The sequence below is a fragment of the Protopterus annectens genome, chromosome 1.part0, assembly GCF_019279795.1.
Source record: "Protopterus annectens isolate FY-2018-M chromosome 1.part0, PAN1.0, whole genome shotgun sequence".
NCBI lineage: Eukaryota > Metazoa > Chordata > Ceratodontiformes > Protopteridae > Protopterus > Protopterus annectens.
This window is the reverse complement of record NC_056725.1, coordinates 591,676,205-591,703,083: the sequence shown is the minus strand read 5'-3', so window position 1 is coordinate 591,703,083 and position 26,879 is coordinate 591,676,205. Positions and strand designations below refer to the sequence as shown.

Here is a 26,879-nt window from a genome sequence, read left to right as displayed (position 1 = left end):
GATAAGAGGCAAATGAGGCTTAGTAATTAATAGCTAATATAGGAAGAGATGAGAGAAAAATGGTAATGTGTAATTGGTCATTGAGGAAGTCTCCAGAGACAGATGGTGTTCCTGAGGAAGTTTGGAAGGAGGAGAGTGACAAAAATCTGGAAGGTTTTGTTTAACAGTATTTTAAAAGGGGAGGGAATTATCAGCATCTTGAAAGAAAGATCTGATAGCTGTATTACCAAAGAGGATAAAGCCTGCCCAGACCAGCTTCATAGAGACTCTTCTCAGTTTTAAACTGTAATTATAAACCGTTTGTATATACTAGCTAAGATAATAGCAACGGTGTTGCCAAAATTGAGTTTGGATCAGTGTGTTCCTATGCAGAGGAGGCAGACATTTGACAATATTAATGGAGTAATTGTGATCCAGAGTATAACAGAGTATAAGAAAATCCCACTGTTGGTGGATCTTAATGCAGAGAAGTCATTCTGGAGTCAAGAATTTAATTGGGAGGTTTCTTTTTCAACAAGCTTTGCTTGAATAGAGAACCAGACAGAGGAGAGTCCTCTTCTCCATGTGTTGATTGCTTTATATTTAGAGGTATTGACAAAAAAAAGTGAGCATGTAAATTCATGGATACAATAATGTAGTAATAAGGAAAACAGTGTTATTCACAGAGAGGATATTATTTTATACTTAATAAATCCAGAAAAGCGTATTTTGGTGTTGTGGAACATTGTGTGCCAGTTTTAGGGTATTTTTTAAAAAAGTTAGTGTTATTCACAGATAATATGTATGCCTTCCCTTAAATCTCACTCCTCCTCCAAAACATTATTCTGTATGGATTATTCTTACAAGTTCCATTTTATGTAATATGCTCCTACCCTTTTGTAAAGATCCCACTTATAGTTTTTTTTATTTATTTTGTAATATTAAATACATTAAGTACAGCTAGTTTAGACTTTGTTTTGCATTTTGTAATAATTGTTTTTTGGCAGCCACCAGAATTAAACTTTGCTATGTCTAGGCAATTCAGATCTTGTATCCCAGCTCAAAAAAATCACATTTCCTTAGTAACATTCATTTGCTTACCCGATATTTCTGACAGAGTACTCTGTAGGGAATTTTTGAAGTCTGCCAACTCATTACTTTCCTAAAACATATATTCCCAGCTACTTCTTTCTTCCCCATCACACCTCGAACATTTGTCATCTACTATTGGAAAAAATCTGTGGAATCTGCTTGGGGTACAAAAATAGCTATGCACAAACTTACAAGCAAAAATCCTAAATCTTCTAAATTTTGTTGCATACTTAGGAGCTATACATATGTAATACCATAGTATCCTTGCGAATTGCTTATCCAGTGTCTCTTCCCTATCTTTTCTAACCTCCTCTGTTTGATTCCTTTATGCCCTACTAATTATCCCTTTTTTAACAGCATCATCTTTTCTAACATGAACTAAAAGCTCTACAAGCTGGTCGTTCACTCAGGATTTCCCTATCCCATTCTCTTTACTCTGATATTGATCCCTGATAAGGGAAGGCAGTCTCTAACCTGCAGACAAAATGTCTTCTTGGCCTCTTCCCATTCTTTACCTTTCCCTCTGTAGTTATTTGCTCCCAATACCTTGGTTCCTTTGCTAGTTTTTTCTAATAAATTCCAGCCCCTGCTTGCCTGTTCGCTTTACCCCTAATTGCAGTCATCCCTATCAGCCAAATCTCCTTTCTCCATTCTCGTCTTGGCTTAGTTCTTAGAATACTTTCTCCTACTTTATGTATATAATGTTCTATATGGCTGTTATTCTCTGTGCGGATCTGCATCCAAAATCGCACTCTCTCTCCTTATTTCTTAACCACCACCCCCCCACCCCCCACATTTCAGCATCATTCCTTTCCATTTTGAATTACAGCTTTCTGCTTGTGTTGTATATGAGCTTTAACTGTGCAGCTGTAATATATCCTTTTAAATCAGGTAATCCTAAGCAACCCTGTTCTGTTGGAAGGAACAGTTTATCCCACATCACCTTTGCCCTTTCCCCTCCTAGATAAATTCTTTCAACTCTTTATTAATTATTGTCCAAAACATTTCCTCTGGTTGATAACAATATGCCTGGCCTGTGTATAAAACTAAATGGACTAAAAACATTTTCACTGCCTGTATCTTGTTACCCATATCCATGAACAAGAACTTCCAATTTCTCATTGTTTTATTATCATTTATTCTCTTCCCACATATCCTTAGCTGTCATAACAGAATCCTTTTTAATCCATACTTCAGTGTGAAGTTGTTCTATCTCACCATTCATTCTTAATGATGAGTTCGGAGCTGATCCCTCAGCTCCAAGTCGGCCAATTGCAAAGCTCGAGGTCTTCAAATAGCGCAAGGCCAAGTCCCTATCCCATGATGCATCTAGAGTTACCTCAGATCTAGTTTGCTGCTGCAACAGATCGGAGGTTTTGCATTAGTGTGGGCCAGTAAAACTGTTTTTTCATTCTTTACTTAAAACTTTTGCTAGTTAGATAGTTTTAACATAGTTTAGAATAGTTTTATAAAGCTCTCATAACTTTTTGGTGTGCTTACCTACTTTATATCCCTTCCCACTAGTGTGCTTTAAAAATTTCTAGTTGGCCTCTTGTCATTGGCCTAGTTTAAAATTATTTTTCTAAATATTACAGTGTGTTTATTCAGTGACCTTTTGTCACAATTTATACTTAGTACTTAGATAGTTATAGTTTTTTGCTGTGTGGTGTGTTTAGCTTTAAGATTTTTTAGATAAGGCTTAGATGTTAATTACTGTTGAAGTTTGCAGTTGACAGTATCTTTGTCATGTATTATTACTTGGGCAATATTAGATAAGGTTTATTGTGTCGCTTAGCAACTGTCCTCTTTTTATTGCATAGCCTGCTTAGAATTTTCTTATTGCATGCTTTAGACAGACTTTTTCTGTCACTTTAACATTTATATTAGTACTACTCTGTATGTGTGTGACTTAGCCTGATTTTATTTAAAGCTTGTGTGAATAATTACTGTTAAGAATTTTCTGTGGTGACAGTAATTATTTCTTTGAGATTACTATGGCTGACCAAGAGAAGCATCCTAAGTCAGGTTTTAAGAAGTACCCAAAATGTGGCCAAAAGATGTTGGGTCTATAAGATCGACGTTTGAAAACATCGAGCAACATATGGTCGACACCATATGGTGGATGTCTTCAAACATCGACCTTATAAAAAGACAAAAAAAGAAAAGAAAAAAGTACCTTAACTGGTTTAAGCAGGGGGGCAAGCCCCCCTGCACCCCCCACAGCCCCCGCTACTTAAATATACCAACACCGAGACCGCACTACATTGAAGTAAACGGAAATCTCCCTTTACGGAGATTTCCGTTTACACGCTCGAGATTCTGAGCATTTGATATTCTCGTGCTGACAATGTCAGATTCAACATTGTTGGCTTTCAAGTATATAATATAGACCCAAGATGTCTATAACGGACAGCCATGTAAATTGTGTCTACTGTCTAGGAGCCCTGCATTTACAGGATAGCTGTTCTATATACCATTCCTTCTCCTCCAGGGTCCTACAGGAAAGGAAAAGAAAACTAATTGACAGAGGTTTGTTGAAACTGTCCTTTCAAGAAGCTTTGAGCAACCAAGATGGATCCAGCAAGTCCTCAAAGTCTTCTAAGACTTCAGACTCTAAGAAATCAAAAAAATCTTCGACTTTGGCTCCACTGCCATCAGAACCAACAGCCTTTTCTTTTTGGAGCCAGTCCCCAGTCTTGGAACCAGTATCCGAAGCTCCTAAGAGTCCGTTACTACAGTCAGTACCACCTCGGTGCACACATCTCGGTCCTCTGTCAACCTTTCTGATATGGATGTGGACCGTGTGGTGCAGAAGCTGTTATCTGCACTGTTTATTATTTTATTTTATTTTTATTTTACATTTGTTGACTGGGATAATCCGACTGGATCAAAGTCCATTTACAGCGGAGGCCCGGGGAGATGAGCTCCAAACATAAACAAGAACAATAGAAAATGAAATAAAACATAGATATATAAATGATATGACATATAAAATAGAAATGCAGATAAAAGAGAAAAATGCAGATAAAAGTACATTCAGACTAAAAATAGTACAATTTTATAAGTAGAATATTTCTTAAGGTTACATAGGTTCACATTGAATAGACACATATACAGGATAGAAATTACCCTTGTTGTAGTCAGAAGAAGGTAACAATATCTAATAGACAAGTAAATTACATACATATTGTTGGTTTAGCCAGGCTTGTCACAGTGGCATAGCCAGTTTAATGCCAGATGTTGTTTAATTGTGGCTTTAAATTGGCATATGGAGGAGAGCATGGTCATGGCAGCTGGAAGTATGTTCCAGGTTCTACTTACAGAATTTGCAAATAGGGCCATGCCAGCAGCATTGTTAATTTTAGTTGTCTGTATTTGTAGTTTATTAGATGAGCAGAGCAGTCTCGTGTTATTATGGCGGAGGATAGAATTTCTAAGGGCTGGAGTATTGTCCGGGTTATAGAGGATTTTGTAAGCCATTAGCAGCAGGTTGTACTTGACAAGATTAGGAAATTCCAGCCATCCAGCTGTTTGAGGTTGATGCACTGGCCTTGGCAAATATTTTATCGGCTTTGACCCAAATTACTTCAGAGCTGAAGACCCTTGCACCAGCTCAAACTATTCCTCCTCCGAGCCATGTTGGTCCTTCGGAGCCGGAGTCGTCGGACCTGTTGATCATGGAACCCTCAGAGCCAACGCCTGCTCCAGTGTCTTCGGCTCTTTTCACTCTGACATCCTTGGTGCTGATTGAAGATTCTAGGAACCGACACTCACTGGTCGGGTCCGGGAAGGATAGTCGGACCAACTTGTCTGTTCCGACTATGCCTCTCGGGGCTTTGGCTCGGATGAGCTCGGGTCCTATCTCTGGTTCAGAGTCCACTGTCCCGGCGCTGGTGGTATCGACGGTTTCCTCAGATCCATCGATTCCCTCGCATCGGAGCAGTGGTGCTTTAGATGCCATGAGGAGAGTCAGGTCTCCTAAGATATCCTCGACCTCAGGTCTGGCTTCCACCTCCTCTAAAGCGCCTATGTCTTCTTCTGCCTCACATATCCTGACCAAGTGTAGAGACCTAGAGCCTCAGGAAGCCCCATTGGGTAGCCCTTGCTCCTCCGAGACCTCACCAGAAGCTCCCACTGATGAGGTTCCCAGGAAGAGATTATGTAAGGGGAACCATCTAGACTCCCCCCAGGAGTCTCTAACATCGGATACTAACTTAGATGAGTCAGAAGAGTCCCCCTCTGAAGATATCTTATTTGCTGAGATACTTGAAATCTTTAGGCAGAGGGGAGACTGGCAGTCCAAAAGCCCTACTGAGGATGAGTCAGTTCTCCTGAAGGCTTTTGGGTCTCAGCTCTCCACCTCTTGGGTGTCTCCACCCTTCGATGAGCTGACACAGCTGGTCTCACAAAGGGCATGGGAGTCTCTGGATACTATGGAGCCTGTCCCTAGGAGACCTAATAAGTTCATTTCTGCCCCCCTTGACAAATCTTTCTTAAGAAAAGGTGTTCCAGTTGATGCCATGGTGGTGGCGTCAGCCAGCAAAAAGGAAATGTCTGAAACTTCTTAGACTATCCACCCTCCTAACAGAGACACCAGGATCTTGGATAGATATGGGAAGCGCATGTTTAGTTCAGCGACTTTTGCTCTTCGTTCGCTCAACTATTTAACCCATTTTACCAGGTTACAAAGAGATCTCCTTAAAGAGCTAGGAGATGCTCTTCAGGGTACAGTAGCTGCAGGAGCTACCAACAAAGTTGCTGCCCAGCTTGCTACCCTCAGTTCTATAGTAAACTCATCCATGCACCTCATCTCATATGCAGCAGATGGAATGAGTAGGGCAGCGGGTACAGGAGTTGCTCTTAGGAGACGCTCCTGGATGCGCTTGAGTTCCTTCATGGAGCCCTTCAAGTCATCCTTCGTGGATACTCCCTTTGATGGCTCGTCCCTTTTCGGGCCTAAAGTGAAGGAAACCTTAACCAGGTGTGAACAGGATGGAAAGACTCTGTCTGCCGTCGGGGTCTGTTTTTCCACCCCTACCAGACCCTACCCTAAGGGTCAAAGGGGAGGAAAAATGTGGTTCCAAAAGCCCCAAGGAGCCTTTCAGGACACACGTGGTGAACCTCCCTCCAGAGGCAGAGGAGGGGGCAATAATGGAAGGTGCTGCCCTCGTGGCAGAGGGGGTCCGCAACACCAGGGCAACAGAGATCACTTCTCTGGGAAGCCCTACCAGCGCTCCTGAAAGGAGGCCCGACTGTCCTGCTCTGGAGGCAGTCGGCGGTCGCTTATCTTTGTATCCAGATGCCTGGCTCAAAATAACAAGAGACAGCTGGGTACAAAGTATCATTTCCAGAGGATACTTCATCCCATTTGCCACACCCCCTCCACCCATAAGAAAAATCCCAGACGTTCCACCCAGTTACAGGGAACAAGCAACAATAGAGGTCCAAACATTGCTAAGAAAAAGAGTCATCCAGCCAATCCCAGCAGACCAGACAGGATCCAAAACTTTCTCAGGATTCTTTTTAGTTCCAAAAAAGATGGGGGACTGGAGACCTATATTGGACCTCAGCATACTGAACATATATGTAAAGGAAGAAAAGTTCCGGATGGTCATGCTTAAGTCTATACTTCCCTTCTTAGGGAAAGACAATTGGATATGCTCGATAGATCTCAAGGATGCATACTACCACATAAAAATGGCCAGGCCATCCAGGGATCATGTGTGTTTCCGGCTGGGAGCCAATCATTACCAGTTTCGAGCCCTGCCCTTTGGTCTCACTACAGACCCCAGAGTGTTCACCAAATGCATGGCAGTGGTCACGGCTCACGTGAGACGTCTAGGATTCCAGGTGTTTCTGTACCTAGACGATTGGCTCCTTACCGCCGCCATCAGGCATCAACTCATTCAGGCCAGAGAGTCCACTCTGTCACTCTGCAATCAACTGGACATTACAGTCAACTTCGAAAAATCTGCCTTGTCGCCATCGCAGCATATCGTTTTTATCGGGGCAGAACTGGACACCACCACCACCACACTAAGGCTTCCAATTGAAAGAGCCTTTCTTCTTTGTCAGCATGTCAGCGTTCTGATATCCAAAGGCAGAGCACCAGCATCAGAAGTTCTGAAATTGTTAGGCATGATGGCAGCAGCAATTCTAGCCATACCACTAGCTCGTATGTACATGCGGATACTACAATGGCTGCTGTTCACTCAGTGGTCTTACCAAGGGCTACCCATGTCTCACACGATAATGATCACAAATTCCTGCAAGAAGGATCTTCAGTGGTGGTTGACCTCACTTCATGTCACGATAATACGCCCATTTGTGCTACCCCCTCCAATGGCCACAGTGACCATGGACACTTCCCTGATGGGGAGGGGGCATTTTCAGGGAAAAACAGCCCAAAACACATGGACCGATCAAGAGACACATCTGCATGTCAGTGTCCTGGAGATGAGAGCAGTACTTTTGGCGTTGCAGTACTTTCAGGACTCTCTTCCTCTGGGTACGATTGCAATTGAGACAGACAACATGTCGGTGGTCTGGTATTTGAACAAACAAGGAGGAACCAGGTCTTACCCCCTTTGTCACAAGGCTCTCAGAGTATGGCAGTGGGCTGTTTCCACCCAGTGCTTTCTGTTGGCAATGCACATCCCAGGGAAATCCAACGTGATAGCAGACAAGCTGAGCAAGGCAATCTTGTTTCCCCATGAGTGGTCCCTCAAGAAAGAAATAGTGGACAGGATATTCCGCAGGTGGGGCCAGCCTTGCTGCGACCTTTTTGTCAACCACATGAATACGAAATGCAGAAGCTACTTTGCCCTGATTCCCCCTCCGGGAGAAGCCCCAAGGGATGCACTCGTACACGATTGGCCTCCTGGTCTCATCTATGCATCTTCACCAATCCCGTTGATACCCAAGGTTCTACAGAAAGCAAAAACCCTGGGAAGGACCATCATTCTAATAGCCCCTCATTGGCCTCGTCAGATTTGGTTCCCCTTCCTTCGACTTCATCTTTTGGAGGACCCTTGGATTCTGGACCAGTTCCGGACCTTCTGGCACACTCGTCGGGGGAACTTCATCCCTCTCTGCAGTCCCTCAAGCTGACAGCTACTCCAATTCTCATCATAGCCAGGTTCCATAACTTCTCCAGTGAGACAAAACAAATCCTCTTATCCTGTCATAAATCTTCTACTAGGAAGCTATATCTTAGCAAATGGAAAAACTTTTCTATATGGGCCTCTAAAAACAATATTGATCCTTAGCAAGCCCCTATGGCCTCCATTTTAGACTTCTTGCCTATGATTTTTAACAAAGGAGCTGCAGCAGCAGCAGTTTATGTTCAACTGGCTGCTATTTCTAATTTTCATCTTGGATTTGAAGGATTGAATATTATGTCTCACAAGTTATCCAAAGCTTTTCTCAAAGGGACCTTTCATATTAGACCACTTGTGAAGTCTCAACGAACAACAAAGTCTCCCTGTTCTCCATGGAATCTAAATTAAATGCTTTCCCATATAATTCTTCCACCATTTGAACCAGCTTCCTCTTGTGACCTCATACTGTTGTCATGGAAAAATATCTTTTTAGTAGCTGTTACTTCTGCCCGCCAAGTGTCAGAACTTCAGGCTTTATCCATCAAGCCTTCTTATTTGATATTCCATGCTGACAGTCTCTCACTTAGAACAAACCCCTCATTCATGCCCAAAGTTTGCACTGATACCAATCTCAACCAAGTTATTGATCTGCCAGTTTTCTTCCCCAACCATTCAAACAATTTAGAGTACATGATGCACAACTTGATGTTCACAGACAGCTCAGATTTTATTTGGATAGAACAAAAGATTTCAGAAAATCAGACCAGCTTTTTGTTTCATTTTCACACTCCAGGAAGGGTAGACCAGTGGCTAAAACAACTCTGTCTAAATGTTTATCTGATTGTATCACCTTTGCTTATAAAGCTGCCGATATGCCTTTGCAGCATAAAATTAAAGCTCACTCAACCAGAGCAGCTTCTACATCATCTCCTTTTTCTGCCAGACCTCCTATTGATAACATTTGCGCAGGAGCCACTTGGTCAAAACCTCATAACCTTTATCACTTATTACAAAGTTGACAAGGCCTCCAGGGACAGGGCCTCCTTTGGATCCACAGTTTTGAGAAATATACTCCCATGAGCCACCCAAGATTGATGGTGCTTGGGACATTACCCATCAGTAAAGAATGAACGGCGAGCTAGAACAACTTCACATAAAGAAGTTATGTACTTACCATAATGTTCTATGTGAGTTGTTCATCTCGCCTTTATTCTTACGTCCCTCCCTCCAACCCCCTCCTGGGCTGTTAGATGACTGAGATACTGGATCCATCCTGGTTGCTCAACCCTTTCTTGGGAGTGAAAGAATAACATATGGTATAATTATACGCAGCAGACAAGATCTGAGGTAACTCTATGTGCATCATGGGATAGGGACTTGGCCTCAAGCTATTTGAAGTCCTCGAGCTTTGCAGTTGGCCAACTCGGAGCCGAAGGATCGGCCATAGCTTTTGTTTTATCTTCATTAATTTTATATCTCAAATAGACTTGAAACTGAAGATGTTTCACAACACAGATATCCTTTTCTGATTTTATCTGGTACAAAATAATATCAACTGCAATTAAGTACAAAGTTTCTTGCTTGTCATACCAATTACATCTTTGAATTTCTGAGTCCCCTTTTTTCTTTGCCAGTGGCTCTAAATGTAAAGCAAATAACAAGGGGGAAAGAGGACACCCCTTCCTGGTTCCACTTTTCTGTTCAGCCACAACTTGTCAGAGAGGAGCCTCACCTGTATATTAATTAGCCTATTATTGAATTGCTTCTTTGTTTTTTTTTTTTTTTGCTGTATAGATATTGTCATGTTTGCCTGATTGTAAAGCAGCACATTGACATGTATATCGCAGATGTCCATCCTGTTTGCCAATGGTTTGACAAGTAGCATGCGCATTGCAGTCAGGATCATCACCAAGGAGCACTACACAACTGTAGTAAAGGCAGTGACATCCATGTTCTTGTCTTATGGCTGTGGCTTCCTTGCTCTCATCCACTATTTGGAAAAGTGGCACACTCAAAATGTTTCACTGCATTAAAAGACTGTTACTTGCTTTATTTTAGTTTTTTGAAAACTTAGCCTGTAGCTTAAAAAGTAAGCATGTTTTTAGCTGCCTCTGTGAAAAAAAATAACTTCATTTTGTCAGTTTACTATAAATATCTGTGGAGCACGGGGAGATGACTATTTTTTTCGGAAGCACCACAAAGTCACGCCAGTATTTATTTTTTTAAACTTTTTTGTCTTTGTTTTGTATCCAAGCGCCCTGTTAATGATTGTGGTGTAAGACTTTGACTTCATACCCTGAAAGTGTAAGGCCAGGGGACTGAAGTCCACTTTTAGAAAATTCACTTTCATATAATGAATTACTGCAGTATTGAGCGTTTTGTTCAGACATCTTTTATGGTTAACATATTTATATAGTTGTACTTTTTTCTAGCAAACACCAGGAACCAGAAGTAAAGAAGGAAAGCATGGTGACAAATTATTAAAAGTGTTTTTTTTTTTCTGAAATGGAAGACAATGTTAGAGTTCTAGTCCTTTGCTGAACATCAGCCAGAATGACTTCCACAGTTGCATAGCATACCAGTGTACCAGAAAACTGGTGCATTTCATCAGCCACGCTTGTGTCAAGGTCCTGTGTGGATTTCTTATTTGGTAATCTGTATGTCAGATTTCCCCACTTGTTTGTCTTTCGGCTTTTTCCGGTTAGTGGTCACCACAGCGGAACTCCGGTCCGCTAATGATTGGCAGTAGATTTTCACGAATGCCGAGGTGCCAGCTTGACGTTCAACCTTCAGCGAAGGTACACCCATTTATGCATGTCTTTCGAACGCCCACCCAACCGTGGGGAGGACATGCAGACTCCACACAGAAGGCACTCCCTGCACTCCAGCCGAGAATCGAATGGGAGAACCTCTTGCTGTGAGGGAACAACGCTACCACTGCACCACCGCGGATGTCCCTATCATACTTGAATTACAAATCAGTGCTCACTGGCACCTTTTTGTAAGTCAGTAGAACATCTTGGGCCTTCCAGAATAACAAAAAACAACGTTATCAGATTTTCAGCATTTGGATAGTTTTTGTTTGCTCTATAATGTCTTTCTTCCAGTAGGAAAGTAATACAAATATAACATTTATATTTCTCACTTGTTAAGTATGGTTTGAAACTGAGTGAGTGGCTCATTGAATGCTAGCATTTATGAAACGTGTTCATGTAATATAGTCTGTGGCATACAAAACTGTAATCTTGAAACTGGTTTTATTATGCTCATATTTTTTTTTAATTTGACTATTAGCCATCTTCTGCTACAGTGTCTGATGTACTGTAAAAGTGATTCTCAGAGAATGTGATGATCTGATGTTGTCCTTTTCATTCTTCCTCACTATTGGCTTACAAATCCGATCCTCGGATCTGACTCGTCCATATTTCCCAGACTTGGATCCCTGTCTCAAACTCATCCCTCTACCCATAATGCTGTACACCATCTCTATCTTCCTCAGATCTCATTTGCCACCACCGTGGTCAGACAGAGGATTCCAAGTCTCAGGTTGTAAGAATTTTTTACTTATCTAAATCTAGCTAAACCTTTATTTTTTCTTCTGTCCTCTCTCAGTGGCCCAGTATGTTACCTTTCTGTTTTCAGTAGAACTAGTAGCATTATTAGTTCATCTAGAGTTGATCTCTCTGCAGTTGCAGACGTCTTATCTGTCAGGGAATGGAAGGTAACACAATCGTTGTCTTTTTTTTTTTTTTTTTTTGTGCTAAGGGCTGATGTTAAGTTGTCAATCTCATTCTTGCTGGATGGTTCGGAGCCGATCCTCGGCTCCGACTCGGCACTTGCTAAGCTCGAGAGCTAATTTTACCAGCTCGAGGCAACCCTATATCCCATGATGCAAGGCGGAGATTACTCAGATCTCGTTTGCCGCTTCGCTAACGAGGTGCCTTCTTTTACCAGCTCTAGGTAAGTGAACTTTTCAGAGACTTTTGTCTACCCCCTTTAACTTTTTACATATAAATATTATTTTTTGTTAATTACCGACTCACGTTAACCCTATTCCTGTCAGTGTTCCCTTCTTTTAAGTAAATATTCCCTTACCCCTAGTTAGGCCTTAGCCCTTCCCCTCCTTAAATTTTTTCCTGTCAGGGAATTTTTTGTGTGTGGCTGTCTGTTATCCCTGTTAGTTTAATTTAATTTAATTAAATTGTTGGACTGAGTGTGTTTTGTGTGTGAGTGTGTTTCCAGTGTTTCATCAACACAGTTATGTCGAAGGACACTAAGGTCTCAGGCTTCAAGAAGTGTGACTCGTGCTGTCAGAAGATGTCTCTGACAGACGGTCACACTTCTTGTGTTTATTGCCTGGGACTTTTCAAGACCTGCAGGACTCTTGTGCTATCTGTCATGCTTTCAGCCCAAGAGTCATGCAGGAACGAAAAAATAAGTTCATTTTAAGGGGCTTATTAAAACCCGAGAGCTCCCCGACTAAGTCGACACCAGGGAAGCCCTCGAAACCTGTTAAGCCTTCGGCTCAGGCTTCCAAGCCGTCGGCTTCAGGTTCTTCCTCACCAGGTTCGAGATCGGCTCCGGTTGGAGCCGATCTTTCTATACCAGTATCAGTATCGGCTCCATCTGACGCTGATACTGTCAGGTCTAGACACTCTGTGTCAGCTCCGGTTGGAGCCGACGTATCTTCGGCTCCGATGGCTCCATTGATCTCGAAAAAGAGATCTTGATCCCCTTCTGTGGAATCTATTCATTCGGCTCCGAGATCACCCTTGCTCTCGGAGCGGAGCCATCGGAGCCGATCTTCTCGGTCATCCAGGCTATCTGATCACGACCTTGAGAGAGTGGTGAGTAGACTATTAAAGTCTCAGGCATTGGCCCAAATACTCCATAGCCCATCTCAACAGACGGTAGCTATATCACATCCACCGAACATTCCTCCTTCGACTCTCTTACAGAGCTCGGAGCCGGAGCTCCTCGGAACCGGTACCGTTGTGACTTCGGAGCCGATACCACCCCTTTCGGCTCCGTCGTCCTCGGCTCCGATTTCCTCCTTGAGACCTTCATTGGAGGGATCCGGGTGTCTAGTCTCTCTCGTCGGCTCCGAGGGGGCGAGTGGCATCGGACCCTTGTCCGACCCCGTTCTCCCTCTTGGAGCTTCGGCGTTGGTGAGCTCGGCCCCGACATCTGCCTCGGAGCCTTCCCTCTCGGTGAGGCCTGGGGTTCCTATCTCTTCGGAGCGGGAACCTTCTGGTCTCTCTGATGGGGGAGCCTTCGAGGTGATGAGGAGTGTACTAGCCCCTGGGCTTAGTCAACGGACAGTTCCATCAGCTCCTCCCACTACAGTGCCTGCTGACGTCTCTTCCCACTCTCTTGCTCCCGGACCCAGAGATCCAACACCTCAGGTTTCCCCATTGGGAATATCTTCCTCTTCCGAGGCTTCTCCTGATCCGTCAGGAGAACCCCCCCCCCGTAAGAGGACATGTAAGAGGAAACATTTAGACTCCCCTGAGTCTACTACATCAGATACTGACTTGGATGAGTCGGAGGGGTCCCCAAGGTCCTCCTCTGAGGATGTCTCATTTTCAGACATCCTTGAAATCCTTAAACAGAGGGGAACTGGCCCTCCCTTAATCCCTCCGAGGACGAGTCAGTATACCTGGAGGCGTCGGATCTCGACCCTCCACCTCCTGGTGTCTCCGCCTTTCGACCCTCTCATGGAAGTAGTGGCTCGGAGGCGTGGATGGCTCCGGATTCGTGGAACCTACCCCAGGAGACCTTCAAAATTTATTACAGCCCCACAAGATAGACAATACTTAACAAAAGGTGTCCCAGTTGATGCCATGGTGGTGGCTGCTGCCACCAAGAAGGAATTAGCTGATCCTTCAGTACCTGTTCATCCTCCTAATAAGGATTCTAGGACTATGGACAGGTACGGTAAGCGGATTTTTTCTTCAGCGACTTTTGCCATGAGATCGCTGAACTACTTGTGCCACTTCACCCGCCTTCAAAGAGATGTTCTTAGAGTTGGGAGAAGTTTTACAGGATCCGTCAGCTGCTGGGTCTCAGGATAAGATTAGCTCACAGCTAGGAATCCTTAAGTCCATTGCTAACTCCTCCATGCGGCTCATTTCTTATGCAGCCGATGGAGCGAGTAGGGCCGCAGGCACAGGAGTGGCTTTAAGGCGTCAGTCCTGGATGCGGCTTTGTAATTTTGCAGACCCCTTCAAGGCGTCTTTCACAAACTCCCCTTTTGATGGCTCGACCTTGTTCGGTCCTCAAGTGAAAGACACTTTGACTAGATGCGAACAAGATGGCAAGACTCTTTCTGCCGTAGGAGTCCGTTTCTCCACCCCTTCTAGACCTTACCCCAAAGGACAGAAGGGAGGGAAAATGTGGTTCCGCAAATCTCAAGGAGTCACGCCTGACGCACGAAGTCAGTTTACCCCAGAGGCAGAGGGGGTAACAATAATAGACGCCGCCCTAGGGGCAGAGGGGGTCCGCAGAATCAGGGTAGCAGAGAGCCTCTTTCTGACAAACCCTTCCAGCATCCCTGAGATGTTGCCCGATTGTCCGCCTTCGGAGGCAGTCGGGGGAAAATTATCTCTGTACCCAATAGCCTGGCTTTCCCTTTCTCAAGACAAATGGGTACAGTCAATTGTATCCGAGGGTTATAAAATTCCCTTTATTCAAACCCCAATTCAACAAAAGGGAACCCTTCCAGACGTTCCACTAAGGGAACTAGCAGTACTAGAAATATCAAAACTGCTAGTAAAAAGAGCCATCCAGCCAATCCCAGCGGACCAAATAGGATCCGGAATCTACTCAAGGTTCTTTTTAGTTCCAAAAAAGACAGGGGACTGGAGACCAATATTAGATCTGAGCAATCTCAACAAGTTTGTAAAGAAATCAAGATTCTGGATGGTCACGCTTCAGTCCATTCTGCTCTTTCTGGGCAAGGACAATTGGATGTGCTCGATAGATCTTCAGGATGCGTACTATCACATAAAAATTCACAGACGCTCCAGAAGATTTCTCCGCTTTCGGCTGGGGACCAGTCACTTCCAATTCAGAGCCCTGCCCTTTGGACTCACTACAGCCCCCAGAGTGTTCACCAAATGCATGGCAGTGGTTACGGCTCACCTGAGACGTCAAGGATTCCAGGTGTTTCCATATCTAGACGACTGGCTCCTCACTGCCACCACCAGGCATCAGCTTCTCCAAGCTAGAAATTACACCATTCACACTTGCAGAGGGCTAGGAATTTCTATAAATTTCAAAAAATCTGCCTTGTCGCCTTGTCAGTATATTACTTTTATAGGCGCAAATTTGAACACCGTACAACTTTCTGCAAGGTTGACAGACCAAAGGATCTTGGACATTCAAAGACACGTCCAAGTGATTCTATTCAGCAACAAAATTAGGCCAGATTTGCTCTGAAAGTACTGTCTCTTATGGCGGCCGCCATAACACTTCTTCCCCTCACCCGCTTTTACATGCGGCTGCTACAATGGATGCTATTCACCCAATGGTCCTTTCAACAACTTCCCATGCGTCACGAGATCATAGTAACTCCAACTTGCAAAAGACATCTGACTTGGTGGATATCGTCCCCTCAAATCCATCAAGGCAGACCATTTGTTCCTCTTGCCCCGGTTGCCACGGTTACATCGGACACCTCCCTGATCGGGTGGGGGTGGCATTATCAGGGCAGAATGGTCCATGGCACTTGGCAACCTTTCGAGTACCATCTGCACATAAATGTTCTGGAGATGAGAGCAGTGCTTTTAACATTGCAAGCCCTCAACGACTCTCTTCCCCTGGGAACTGTTGCAGTCCAAACGGACAATATGTCCGTAGTGTGGTACATAAATAAACAGGGCGGAACCAAGTCCTGTCCACTGTGTCGACAGGCTCTCAGACTTTGGCAATGGGCAATCTCCTCTCACCGGTTTCTGATAGCAACACACATCCCCGGGAAATCCAACATCATAGCGGACAGATTGAGCAGAGCTATTCTCATGCCTCACGAGTGGTCTCTCAAACAGTCAGTGACGGAAGAGATTTTTCAGAAGTGGGGCCTTCCTTGCTGCGACCTTTTCGCTACACCTCAAAACTTCTTCTCTCTCTTCCCCCTTCCAGGCCATCCCCCCAGAGATGCTCTAACCCAAGATTGGCCCCGGGGACTTCTTTATGCTTTTCCTCCTTTTCCGCTGATACCTCAGCTAATTCAGAAAGCAACCGCCTTGAGAGCCAAGTTGATTCTCATTGCCCCTTATTGGCCTCGACAGATTTGGTTTCCGTTCCTACATCATTACCTCTTGGTACAGCCATGGCATCTGGACCCGGTTCCAGATCTTCTGACCCACCAGTCGGGTCAACTGCACCAATCCATACCTTTTCTCAACCTCACTGCTTGGTTGCTCCACTTCCATCCTTAGCCAGGCTTCCTATGATTTCTAATCCTGTACGGGATATCATAGTAGCTTCCCTAAAATCTTCTACCAGAAAGATCTACAGTAGTAAATGGCGACGTTTCTCTTTCTGGGCAAAAGCTAGGAACATAGACCCCTATACTGCTCCAATTCATTCGGTGTTGGACTTCCTAGCTGACATTTTTAATTCAGGATCCTCTTCTTCCACAGTGAAAGTTCAACTGGCAGCCATTTCAAATTTTCATATAGGTTTTTGGACCACAACATTATGTCACATAAACTTTGCAAGGCATTCCTTCGAGGTATCTTTTTGAAACCTCCTATTAGAGACCCCCACCACAGTGGGATCTAAATTTAGTTTTAACATCCTTGATTCTTCCCCGCTCGAACCTGCAGCTGCCTGTTCCTTGAAATTGCTTTCTTGGAAGACACTTTTTCTAGTTGCCATTACATCTGCCAGGAGAGTATCTGAGCTTCATGCTCTCTGTGTTCACCCTCCCTATCTAATATTCCACAAAGATAGGGTATCCCTAAGAACTAATCCGTCTTTCTTACCAAAGGTGGCATCTCAGACTAACCTAAATCAGTCCATTGATCTTCCAGTATTTTTCCCGAATTATTCTGATAGAGCTGAACAAAACTTACATTATCTCGATGTTCACCGTCAGCTGAGATATTATCTGGATAAGACAAAAATTTTTAGGAAATCTGATCAACTTTTTCTATCCTATGCAGAGAACAGGAAAGGCCTTCCAGTTTCTAAGGTAACTTTATCTAGGTGGCTGTCTTCCGTGATCACTTACATTTATCAGCTCAGAGGCAAAGAGTTGGTTTCTAACCCAAAAGCCCATTCTGCCAGAGCTCTAGCTACATCTACAGCTTTTCAAGCTAGACTTCCAATAGAAACTATTTGTGCAGCAGCCACATGGGCCTCTCCTCATACCTTTGTCTCACATTACAAATTAGATTTGGTCTCCAGAGACAGAGCAAATTTTGGTTCCACCGTTCTCAAGAGTCTGTTCCATTGAGCCACCCAGGATAGAGGTGCTAGGGACGCGGTCCCATCCAGCAAGAATGAAGGCGAGATTGACAACTTAACATTTAGAAGTTATGCACCTACCATAACGTTCCATGTTAGTTGTCTTCTCTCACCTTCTTTCTTGGCCCCCTCCTTCCCCTAGCCTGGTCAGACCGAGAAGATTATACATCTTCTATTAAGAGGTTATTACCTTTTTCTAGCTGTTCAACTCCTAGTGTCACTAGATTATGTGGAATCTTTCTAGAGGGTTATGATGTTATTTAGTATTTTTTATTTCTTCCTCCTAAGTTGGAAGAAAATACTGCTATTTCTTTAGCTACCAAACAAGATCTGAGTAATCTCCGCCTTGCATCATGGGATATAGGGTTGCCTCAAGCTGGTAAAATTAGCTCTCGAGCTTAGCAAGTGCCGAGTCGGAGCCGAGGATCGGCTCCGAACCCATCCAGCAAGAAAGAAGGCGAGAGAAGACAACTAACATGGAACGTTATGATAGGTACATAACTTCTAATTTTTCATCAGCAGTTTCGTCGTTGGTTTTTGTCTGGCTGCTAACTCAACCTTTTAGCAGTCTACTGTCTCATGGTGTGTTTTTTGGTTTCGATACATTTCCGATGATGATTTCTGCTAGCCAAAAGTGTCAGTGCCATGGCTAACCCATTTAAAGTGTCAGAGTGTTTGGCTTGTTACCTCTTTGCTTGCTCCATTCAAGTGGTGCCTTTTTCCAAAGGTTGTCACTGTAGTATAAATCTGAAAGTATTTAATTCCCTACATAATGATAGGCATTGGAGTTTCAGCCTTCATGTCTAGAAAATGCAGGGTACACAATACCACATTTTTGGTCCGTTTTTCATAAAATTGTGTTTTGTTCTGGCAAATTAGTGGTAATCATTAAAGTATGAAGTTAGATAATATGACAGACTTTCAAGTTTGACTTCATACCCTTTAGAATTTTCATGTTAATGCCAAACTTGTTATTCAATCAACTTGCTAAGTTTGTAAGAGCAATATTTAAAAATTTTGCCTATCTTTTAGGCTCCTTATCCCACTTCTTTTATGGCTTTCTCCAGATTTATTGCACTAAGAAGTTGAGAGGTATGGACAAGACTTTTCATTCCTGCAATGTTCTAATTTTATGGAGATCTATGGCTTTACTGGTTTCTTCTGCGCCCCCCCCCCACTTAAAAAAGGGGGGGACTGAATTCTACAATAAGGATTTCTGACCAGAACTTCCTAGGGGGCCTCCTTCAGATCCCAAGTCCCCCTCGGATCTGATAGGCTCGGCCCCTGTGTTAAATATTGTAACCTCCTTGGTTCACATAAAAGATTTATTTTTGTAAGAAAAGGTCTGTAGGAGGAAACCAAGTTACTTTTTCGTGAACACACAGTATGTAGATAAGAAAGAACGAAAAGGAATCCTTACACTGTGAAAGAGGGTAGTACATTCAGGCAAACTACTGTGCTTATACTATACAATGAAAAACTACATATCTTCTTGCTTTTATATATATATATATATATATATATATATATATATATATATATATATATATATATATATATATATGAAAAAAAAAGTCTGTGTAACAGTTTAGAATCATTTAATAGTGAAAAAAAATGCTGTCCAGGGCCAATTTATTGTTGAGTAGGAATTTTAATCAAGATAGATTCATAGGTAGATACTAGGCTATCTGCCCGAAGGCATTTATAAGCCTAACCAGAATGTGTTGGCTTTCGCTGCCCCCTTAGATTAGTTCCCTGTGCCTCTGTCCAGCAGAGCCACTGAAGTGATCCCCGGGGTAAACTTTGTTTCCCATCCACTCAGTGTTTCTGTTGAAGAGTGTTATCGAGGAGCTCTGCCTAATGTAGATTGGAATCTTGTTCCAAAGCATGGGAATTTTCTGGGACAGGAATATATCCCTCCAGCACATCCTATTTATTGTTGTGGTGAGGTTTAGATCCCTAGAGCGTGTGGCTCGAGGGGATATGGTTTTCTTTAGGTGGAGCATGTCCATCAATTCTGGGTTGGACGTGGCCTTGTATGTCAGGCAGAGATCACCTCTGAGTAGACAGTATGCAACTGAGTACAGCTGGAGTTTCTTCATTCGAGCTGCATAGGGCATCTGTTTGAGGCCAGTGATCCTCTTGGTGAGGTACTTATGTGGTCTTTCCAGCTGTTGCAGGTGTCTTGTAAGGTACATCCCAAATGAGGAGTTGTACTCTATGATGGGTCTGATGAGTGATGAGTAGAGGGGCACAATGACCTATTTTGATCTGGATGCGAACCATTTGTGATTAGGTGGGCCACATAGAATGATTTTCTAATCACTTTGGCAATGTGATTTTCAAAGGAGAGATTACTATCTACTTGGGTCCCCAGATCCCTTATTACGTATTCCTTATCTAGGGGACTACCACCTATGTGGTAGTTTGTGGGTACTTTGTTTTTTCCAAAGGGGATGACTATGCACTTCTTGGCATTTAGCTTGAGGCCATGATTTTGACACTAGGTATCCGTCTCAATGAGACCCTTTTGGAGGATGTCTTTGTCAGCCGGAGAGTCAGTTATAGCCCCTAGTTTGCAGTTGTCTGCGAACTTGGTCAGCCATAGCCCTCCTTTGCTTGCCTGTACCTCTGAGAAGTATATGCCGAACAGGAGGGGTCCTAGGACTGAGCCCTGGGGAATGCCACTTGTAACCGGTTTAGAGTCAGACCTAGCTCCCGCAACTCTTACCATGTGGGTTCTGTCCCTAAGCCAGTTGGCAACCCATTTTGTGATGTAGGGTTTATGTTCAGGCTGGTGAGCTTGTCTATAATACCAGAATGCGGAATGGTGTTGAAGGCCTTTGCGAGGTCTAGATAGGCTGTGTGTACCACCTTTCCCTCGTCTATATCCTTGGTAACTGTCTGTCTCAAAGAAGTCCACCCAGATTTAGGAGGCATGATCTGCCCTTAACAAAGCCAAACTGGGTAGGGTCCAGTGTTTGGAGGTTCCCAATGTCTCTGTTAATGAGTTCCATGATGATGCGCTCCATAGCCTTGAAGTCCAAGCTAGTCAGGCTTATAGGGCGATAGTTCCCAGGGTCTGTTGTGACTCCACCTTTATGGAGCAGAATAACTGTTGCTGTGCGCCACTCTATGGGTATGAAGCCTGTGGAGAGGCTGAGTTTGAACAGTGTGTTTAGGGGAGGGGTTAGTTCGTCTTTGAGCTTGTGTAGGACGCAGTCCTGCCTCATTGATGCTGTGTTTTTGGCTTTGGAGAGTGCTGTTTTAACCTGAGTGTCTGTGATTTCAGGGTCTCTACATTCTTCTGGTATATGGGCCCTTTTGGGGGTGAGAGGGGGGATGAAGTTTGCACTGAACCTGTCTGCCAGGATGTTGGCGATATCAGTCAGTTCAGTGTATTTTGTGCCATTTTGCACTAACTCCGAGCAGATCTGAACATTGCCACTTAGATTCTTGACATAGGTAAAGAATGCCTTGTGGTTATATTTGGAGTCTTTGGCAATTTTTCTTTCGAAGCTCGCCTTGGATGATTTTATGAGGGATCGTAGTTTCTTGTGGATACTGATCAGGGATGTCTTCCCTTCTTGGGATTTTACTCTTTTCTGTACTAGTCTACTCCTTCTATTGTATAGCTTGTTTATGGCAGGGGTCCACCAGACTGGTTTCCTTTTCTTGGAGGAGAGAGTCTTGGTTTTGCTTGGGATAGCACGAACCATGCATTCTTGTAGGTGCTTGTAGAATGCATTAGTAAAGGATTTTGCAGCTTGGACAGCGTTATCCTTTAGCATGGGGGCTTTGAAACTTCCCACCTCGGTCTTACGTAACGTGAAGTTTGCTTTTGAAAAGTTTTTCACGGTGGCTTCCTTGTCCGGGGGTGGGGGCAGAATGTGGATATCCAAAATGATTTGTTTATGGTCAGATCTAACCAGCAAGGGGCTGACCTCCGGTGTGGAACACCGGTCGCCCATGTTGGTGATGACCAGATCCGATATGTTGTCACCTCTGGTGGGAGTGTTGACCAGTTGATCCAGGGCGTTTGAGTTTAAAATTCTAGGAAATGTTGGGCAAGGGAGTTAGTACTTGAGTAGTTCTCCCAGTTAATGTTTGGGTAATTGAAATCACCCAATATTAGGGTGTTTGGTAGGACCTTTATGTTTCCTAGTGTTTCCAGAAACGTGGAATGGGGATCCTAGGACATGGTGGGTGATCTGTAGCACGCTGCAATTTGAATTGCAGCTTTGCCCATTGTTAGTTGCACATGGATGATCTCTGAAGCATCGAGCTGTGCCACTAACGTGGAGGTGTGTGTATCCTTGATGAATATGGATACACTCCCGCCTTTTGTATTTCGGTCCGGATTCTGTGGCTGAAATGTATGGTATGGGTTGTAGCCTGGTAGTGCTGGGATGCTCTCTGGAGCCTTAAACCAGGTTTCTGTTGCTGCACATATATCGATTTTCTCTGTACTGAGTACTGCCTCAAGTGTGTGCATTTTGAGGTTTAGACTTTTGGCATTGAGTAGCATTACCCTCAGTTTTTTGTTACTTGTGTTATTTACGGCGGTTAGTTTGTCTTTTGAGCCTTGCCTAAAAAAGGCACTATGAGGGTGGCACGAGCCTAGGCCAGTATTCGAAAGCCTAAGGGTGACCAGTGCAAGCCGTCTCTAGTGAAGCAGTGTGGCTTGTCGAGCATGTCATCCCAGGCGGACAGACACTGGATCCCCTTTGAATGACACCAGAAACTTAGCCAATTGTTGAAATTGATAATTTTTTCTTTATACCATGGCATCATTCTTGGTGAGGGCAGGATGCTGGTCAGGGTCATACCAGCCTGGGCTACGTGATTAGAGAGCTCTTACATATTTCTCTTCATGTAGTCCAGGGAGGTACGGCTCAGGTCATTCACACCAACATGGACAATGACAGAGTCATATTTCTACTTGTTCTGGATTGACCTGAGTGCTTGTGTTATGTGGCGAATCCTGGCACCCGACAGCAGCTAACAGTAACCTTCTCCTTATTCAGCCTAGTGAGTGGGACGTCAGTGTGCCTGACTATAGAGTCACCTATTACTAGTATGTTGGGTATGTTATTTTGCCTTAAGGGCTGTGATTGCTTGGCACACTGGTTTTCTGAAGTATGTGTTAAGAATTGCTTCTTACAAAAAATGTTTTAGGATTGATTTACTGAGATTTTAACTGATTTTTTTTTCCTAAAGTAAAGCCAGGTTGCCAGGTAGTTTCTTTCTAACCTGTCAGGAATCTGGATATTTGCAGCCCATACCCCAAGGTTGTGTACTATTTATATTATGTTTAACTGTATTAGTAGCTAAGCAAGCTCGGCCTTATTTCTGTTATTGCAAGATCAGAAAATATGTTGCATTCTTACACAGGAGCTTTGCATACCATGCTAGGGATCCTGAATTAATTTCAGTTTCTGACAGTTTATTGCAGGTTTGGAGAGCAGCTGCATTTTTGCATTGCTGTCTTTCATACCATCTGCTTTTTGTTGTGGTCAGTCAGATTGAATTTATTTTTCTGAACATTTTTGCCTTAGTGTACATGTATTTGCGTTCTGTAACAGTATTTCTCATACCTTTGCAGGATCCCCAGTATCTTCAGAACACAGACGTACCTATAGGAACCACAGCTAAGCTGGTGAACAAAGTACTAGAACTGTTGCCTGAGAACCATGGCCAGTACAGTCTTGCACTACACCTGATAGATGCAGTAGAAGCAATGTCTTTGTCATGATCATATTATTATCTATTTATGTGTTCGTGGACTGCAGTAGGAAGCCCTATCACGTTTTGGTGACATAAAGGATTTTCACTACCTACACTGCAGTTAGATTCCAGACTGATGCAATATTGCAGCGCTGCTCACTCCAGTATTGCCTCTTACTTCAGTGTGATCATGCATCTAAACTAATGTATAGATGCTGTGAATTTTAAGTGTTCTTTTAGTAATTACAGTTACCATGATTTGTAGAATTGAAGTAACAAGACAGACATGAGAATGCTTTTGTTTCTAGTCAAATGAGGGTCTAATCTAAAAAAGAAAGCTTAATTTTCACACTGCACTAAAACTTGATAGTTATTTGTTATAATTTCTTTTATGCAAAAAGGCATTATTACATAGCATATATGATTGGTTCCTACTGTGGTTTCTGTGACTGCATACGTAGCAGACTTTACACACAAGAAACTTTTACTGGTGGCAACCACCTTTCTTCTCAGATTGAGTTTAGAAGGCGAGGCATCTGATTGTCTTGGAAAACTACCAAACTAATGTTCAAGTCAGAGAAATTTCACCTGTTAATTTGCTTTATTTATTGCTTTTTAAGAAGTGCATGTCTGAATTTTATATATAAATGTAATCTTGTTTAAAAATTTAAAAACTAAAGTTTACAGATGATTAATGTCTTTTTGTGGAGTGTATGAAAGCCATACAGTATACAGGCAAGTAAATGCTGCAGACTTAATATATGCATTAAATTATAACACTGCACTAAAGCTGTAATTAATGTCTGTAGGTAGGGGATTCATTTTCACATGTGAGATTGAGGGGTAGAAGTATTAAGGCCATGCAAGATAAATATTTTGAAGGGAGGTTTGTACAGAGAATAGGAACTGTTTCAGTCTCCAGTAGTGATTTGTTAATGCATTAAGTGACATGCCTTCACATCCATATGGGAGCGGCAGCAGTAAATTGTTACTGTAAGCTAGCTTCTTTGCACATTTAGCAGTGATTTGCCATTATTTTAAAATTAAGTTCTACTAGGAGCATATTTTTAATCTGAGAAATTGTGGTAGCCTGATTAATGACCACATAGTTGGGTCACAGATGATGGAGATAAGAGTAAAGTCTTTAGTAATACAATGTGAAGGTAGTGGAACTTGATTTAATACTCCAAGAGAGAGGGAGATAAACAACCAACTCAGTAATGAACATTCCAGAATTTGTGGTGAAGGGCATCTCTTCCATTTTCAAGAAAGAAGCAGGCTTCTTCTTTATCCTGTTTAGATAGAATGATCATTGTTGTGGTTTGGGAACAGTGTACAGGTATAAGAATTATAAATTGAGTTATTGTACTATGATCATTTTTTTGTTTCAGTTTCACGGCATCCTAACATCAGAGGGTACACAGAAAGTAGCTTTCTTTGGAGAGTGAGGTAGAAAACATAGGGCAGTTAAGTGGTCTGGCTAGCCTAAAGGCAGTGCATGTCTGTGAATAACTAGTAAAAATTCATTATTGAGACTACTTTCTTCACAGTCGTACATCAGAAATGTGCTCTGAAAGTGGCCATCCTGTTTTTGGAGGCAAACTGTTTATGAAAGCAGAAAATAGTTACATTATTCATGCAAAACAGTCATAGATATGGTTATTGGAGTGGGGCAGGATTCATGGATATGTGTCCAAGGGCAACAAGTGGAAATAAATTTCTATGGACATTGTTTTTTTTTTTTTTCACTTTCCTCAGAAACATCAGTGGTGTATACAGAAGATGGATGTCGTTTGGTGGTTGGGGTGAGGAGGCAAGCTGTACCAGAAAAGCACAGGGTTGGTAGATAATCATTATTGATTAAAAATATTATGGCTTGTTGGGAGGCATTTTATTGTGCCTAATAACAGCAAGTTGAAATATGACACTATGCCCGTTGTATTTTTTATTTCTCGTTAATGAGATATAAAAAAGTGTTCATAATGAGGTAATCATTTTTGGAAGGGCGGTTGATGTATGAAATTAAAGGGCAGCTATAGGATCACTTCTCAGTGATTATTGTCATGGTTTGTTGGGGGAAGTAACAGTGAAAAGGCAATATTTCCATTATATTTGTGAAAACTACGTTGTCAGTGGTGGTGTGTATTCTTTCAGAAGAGGTGCATTCCACTAGAAGAGTATGCATGTGTGTTTTTTAACCAATAATCTTATTAGAAGTCCCTGAATTTCTTAATGTAAAGTACCTTAAGGCAAATGAAATTTAGCTAGTTATATGCATTTAACATATTCATTGTTTCAGTGGCTTTTGTTGTCACGGTCTGACATTATACCAAGTTTCCACCTGAGGGTTATGTGACCACTGCCCACAGAGCTGGTTGAACTAGGTGTCCAGAATATGTGCGTGCTAAGTCATCATTAATCTAGAAGTAAAAAATAATTTTTACTTCACCAGCCAAAGCAACATTACAGCTACTGAATACAGGGATAGGTGTAGACTCCCTTCTAATGATAAGGGCATTTTGCTTACATGTAAATCAAGATTAAAATGCAGTAAAATCCTTGAGTAGAATGACCTAGATTGTGTTTTATACCCAAGTATCTTATTAAGAGTCCTTATTTTTATTGTAAACTGCCTTAGAAGGATTGACTTATAACCTCATGTACAGTCATTAAAGCCAGTGTTTCAGATGTTTTATTTTTAATCACAGACTATCACTGTACCCATTGTCTACCTGGGGAAAGTTTGAACATTGTAAAAGTCTATGAAAAATAATGCCTGGAATATATGTGCACTAAGTACTCATTTGACCAGAAGTAAAAATTAAATTTTATTTTACCAGCCAAGGCAACAAATCTGTTATTCCATGTAGGGAGATGACTAGGCTGTCTACTGACAAAAGGGATTGTGCTGACATGTAAATCAGGATGGAGGTGCTGTGAAATTCTTAAGGTAGAATGGCATTCTTGAGTGTGCTTTGTACCCAAGTATATTAGAATTTCCTGAGTTTTTACAGCAAATGTTATCAGGAGAACTGGCATTTATGCAGCTAACAGTGATATTTTTGTCATTTTATATTTTATATCAAAATACATATATTCATATGTTTTACCAGGCATACACAGATATGAGATTCTGTTGTCTACTTTGCCTGAAAGTTATTAGGTTTTGCAAAACAAAATGAAAGTGTTATTTTTGAGAGGTCTTGTCCTGAAAATTGCATACAAATATCCTTTTTTCTCTCTTTTTTTTTCCAGCTTTCTGCTGACTTCAGACCCCAGCTTTTCCCTATTGCTCCTTCCTTCCCCAAAGGTTCTGCATTGAGGCACTCTGGCATTACCTCTTACTGAATGCTTCCAATCCCCCCAGATGAGATTTCCTTCTTCAGCCATAGTGGCTAAAGTCCACATTATGGCTGGGGAGAGGAGCAAGGAAGCTGAGCCCATCATACTATGACCAAGCTGGTACTTTTCCCTAGGTCTTGCCCTCCCTCACATGCTTATATTTAT

General features: G+C 42.6%; 1 protein-coding gene across 1 annotated transcript in view; it reads left to right on the top strand.

Annotated features, from left to right (window-relative positions):
- Positions 1-26,203, top strand: part of RAB3GAP2 (RAB3 GTPase activating non-catalytic protein subunit 2) — a 2,949,955-nt gene extending 2,923,752 nt beyond the window's left edge. The window contains exon 35 of the mRNA XM_044061656.1: positions 23,251-26,203. Within this exon, the coding sequence (XP_043917591.1) occupies positions 23,251-23,400 (150 nt within the window). The 3' untranslated portion in view covers positions 23,401-26,203. The remainder of the gene's footprint in view (positions 1-23,250) is intronic.
- The last annotated feature ends 676 nt before the right edge of the window (positions 26,204-26,879 follow it).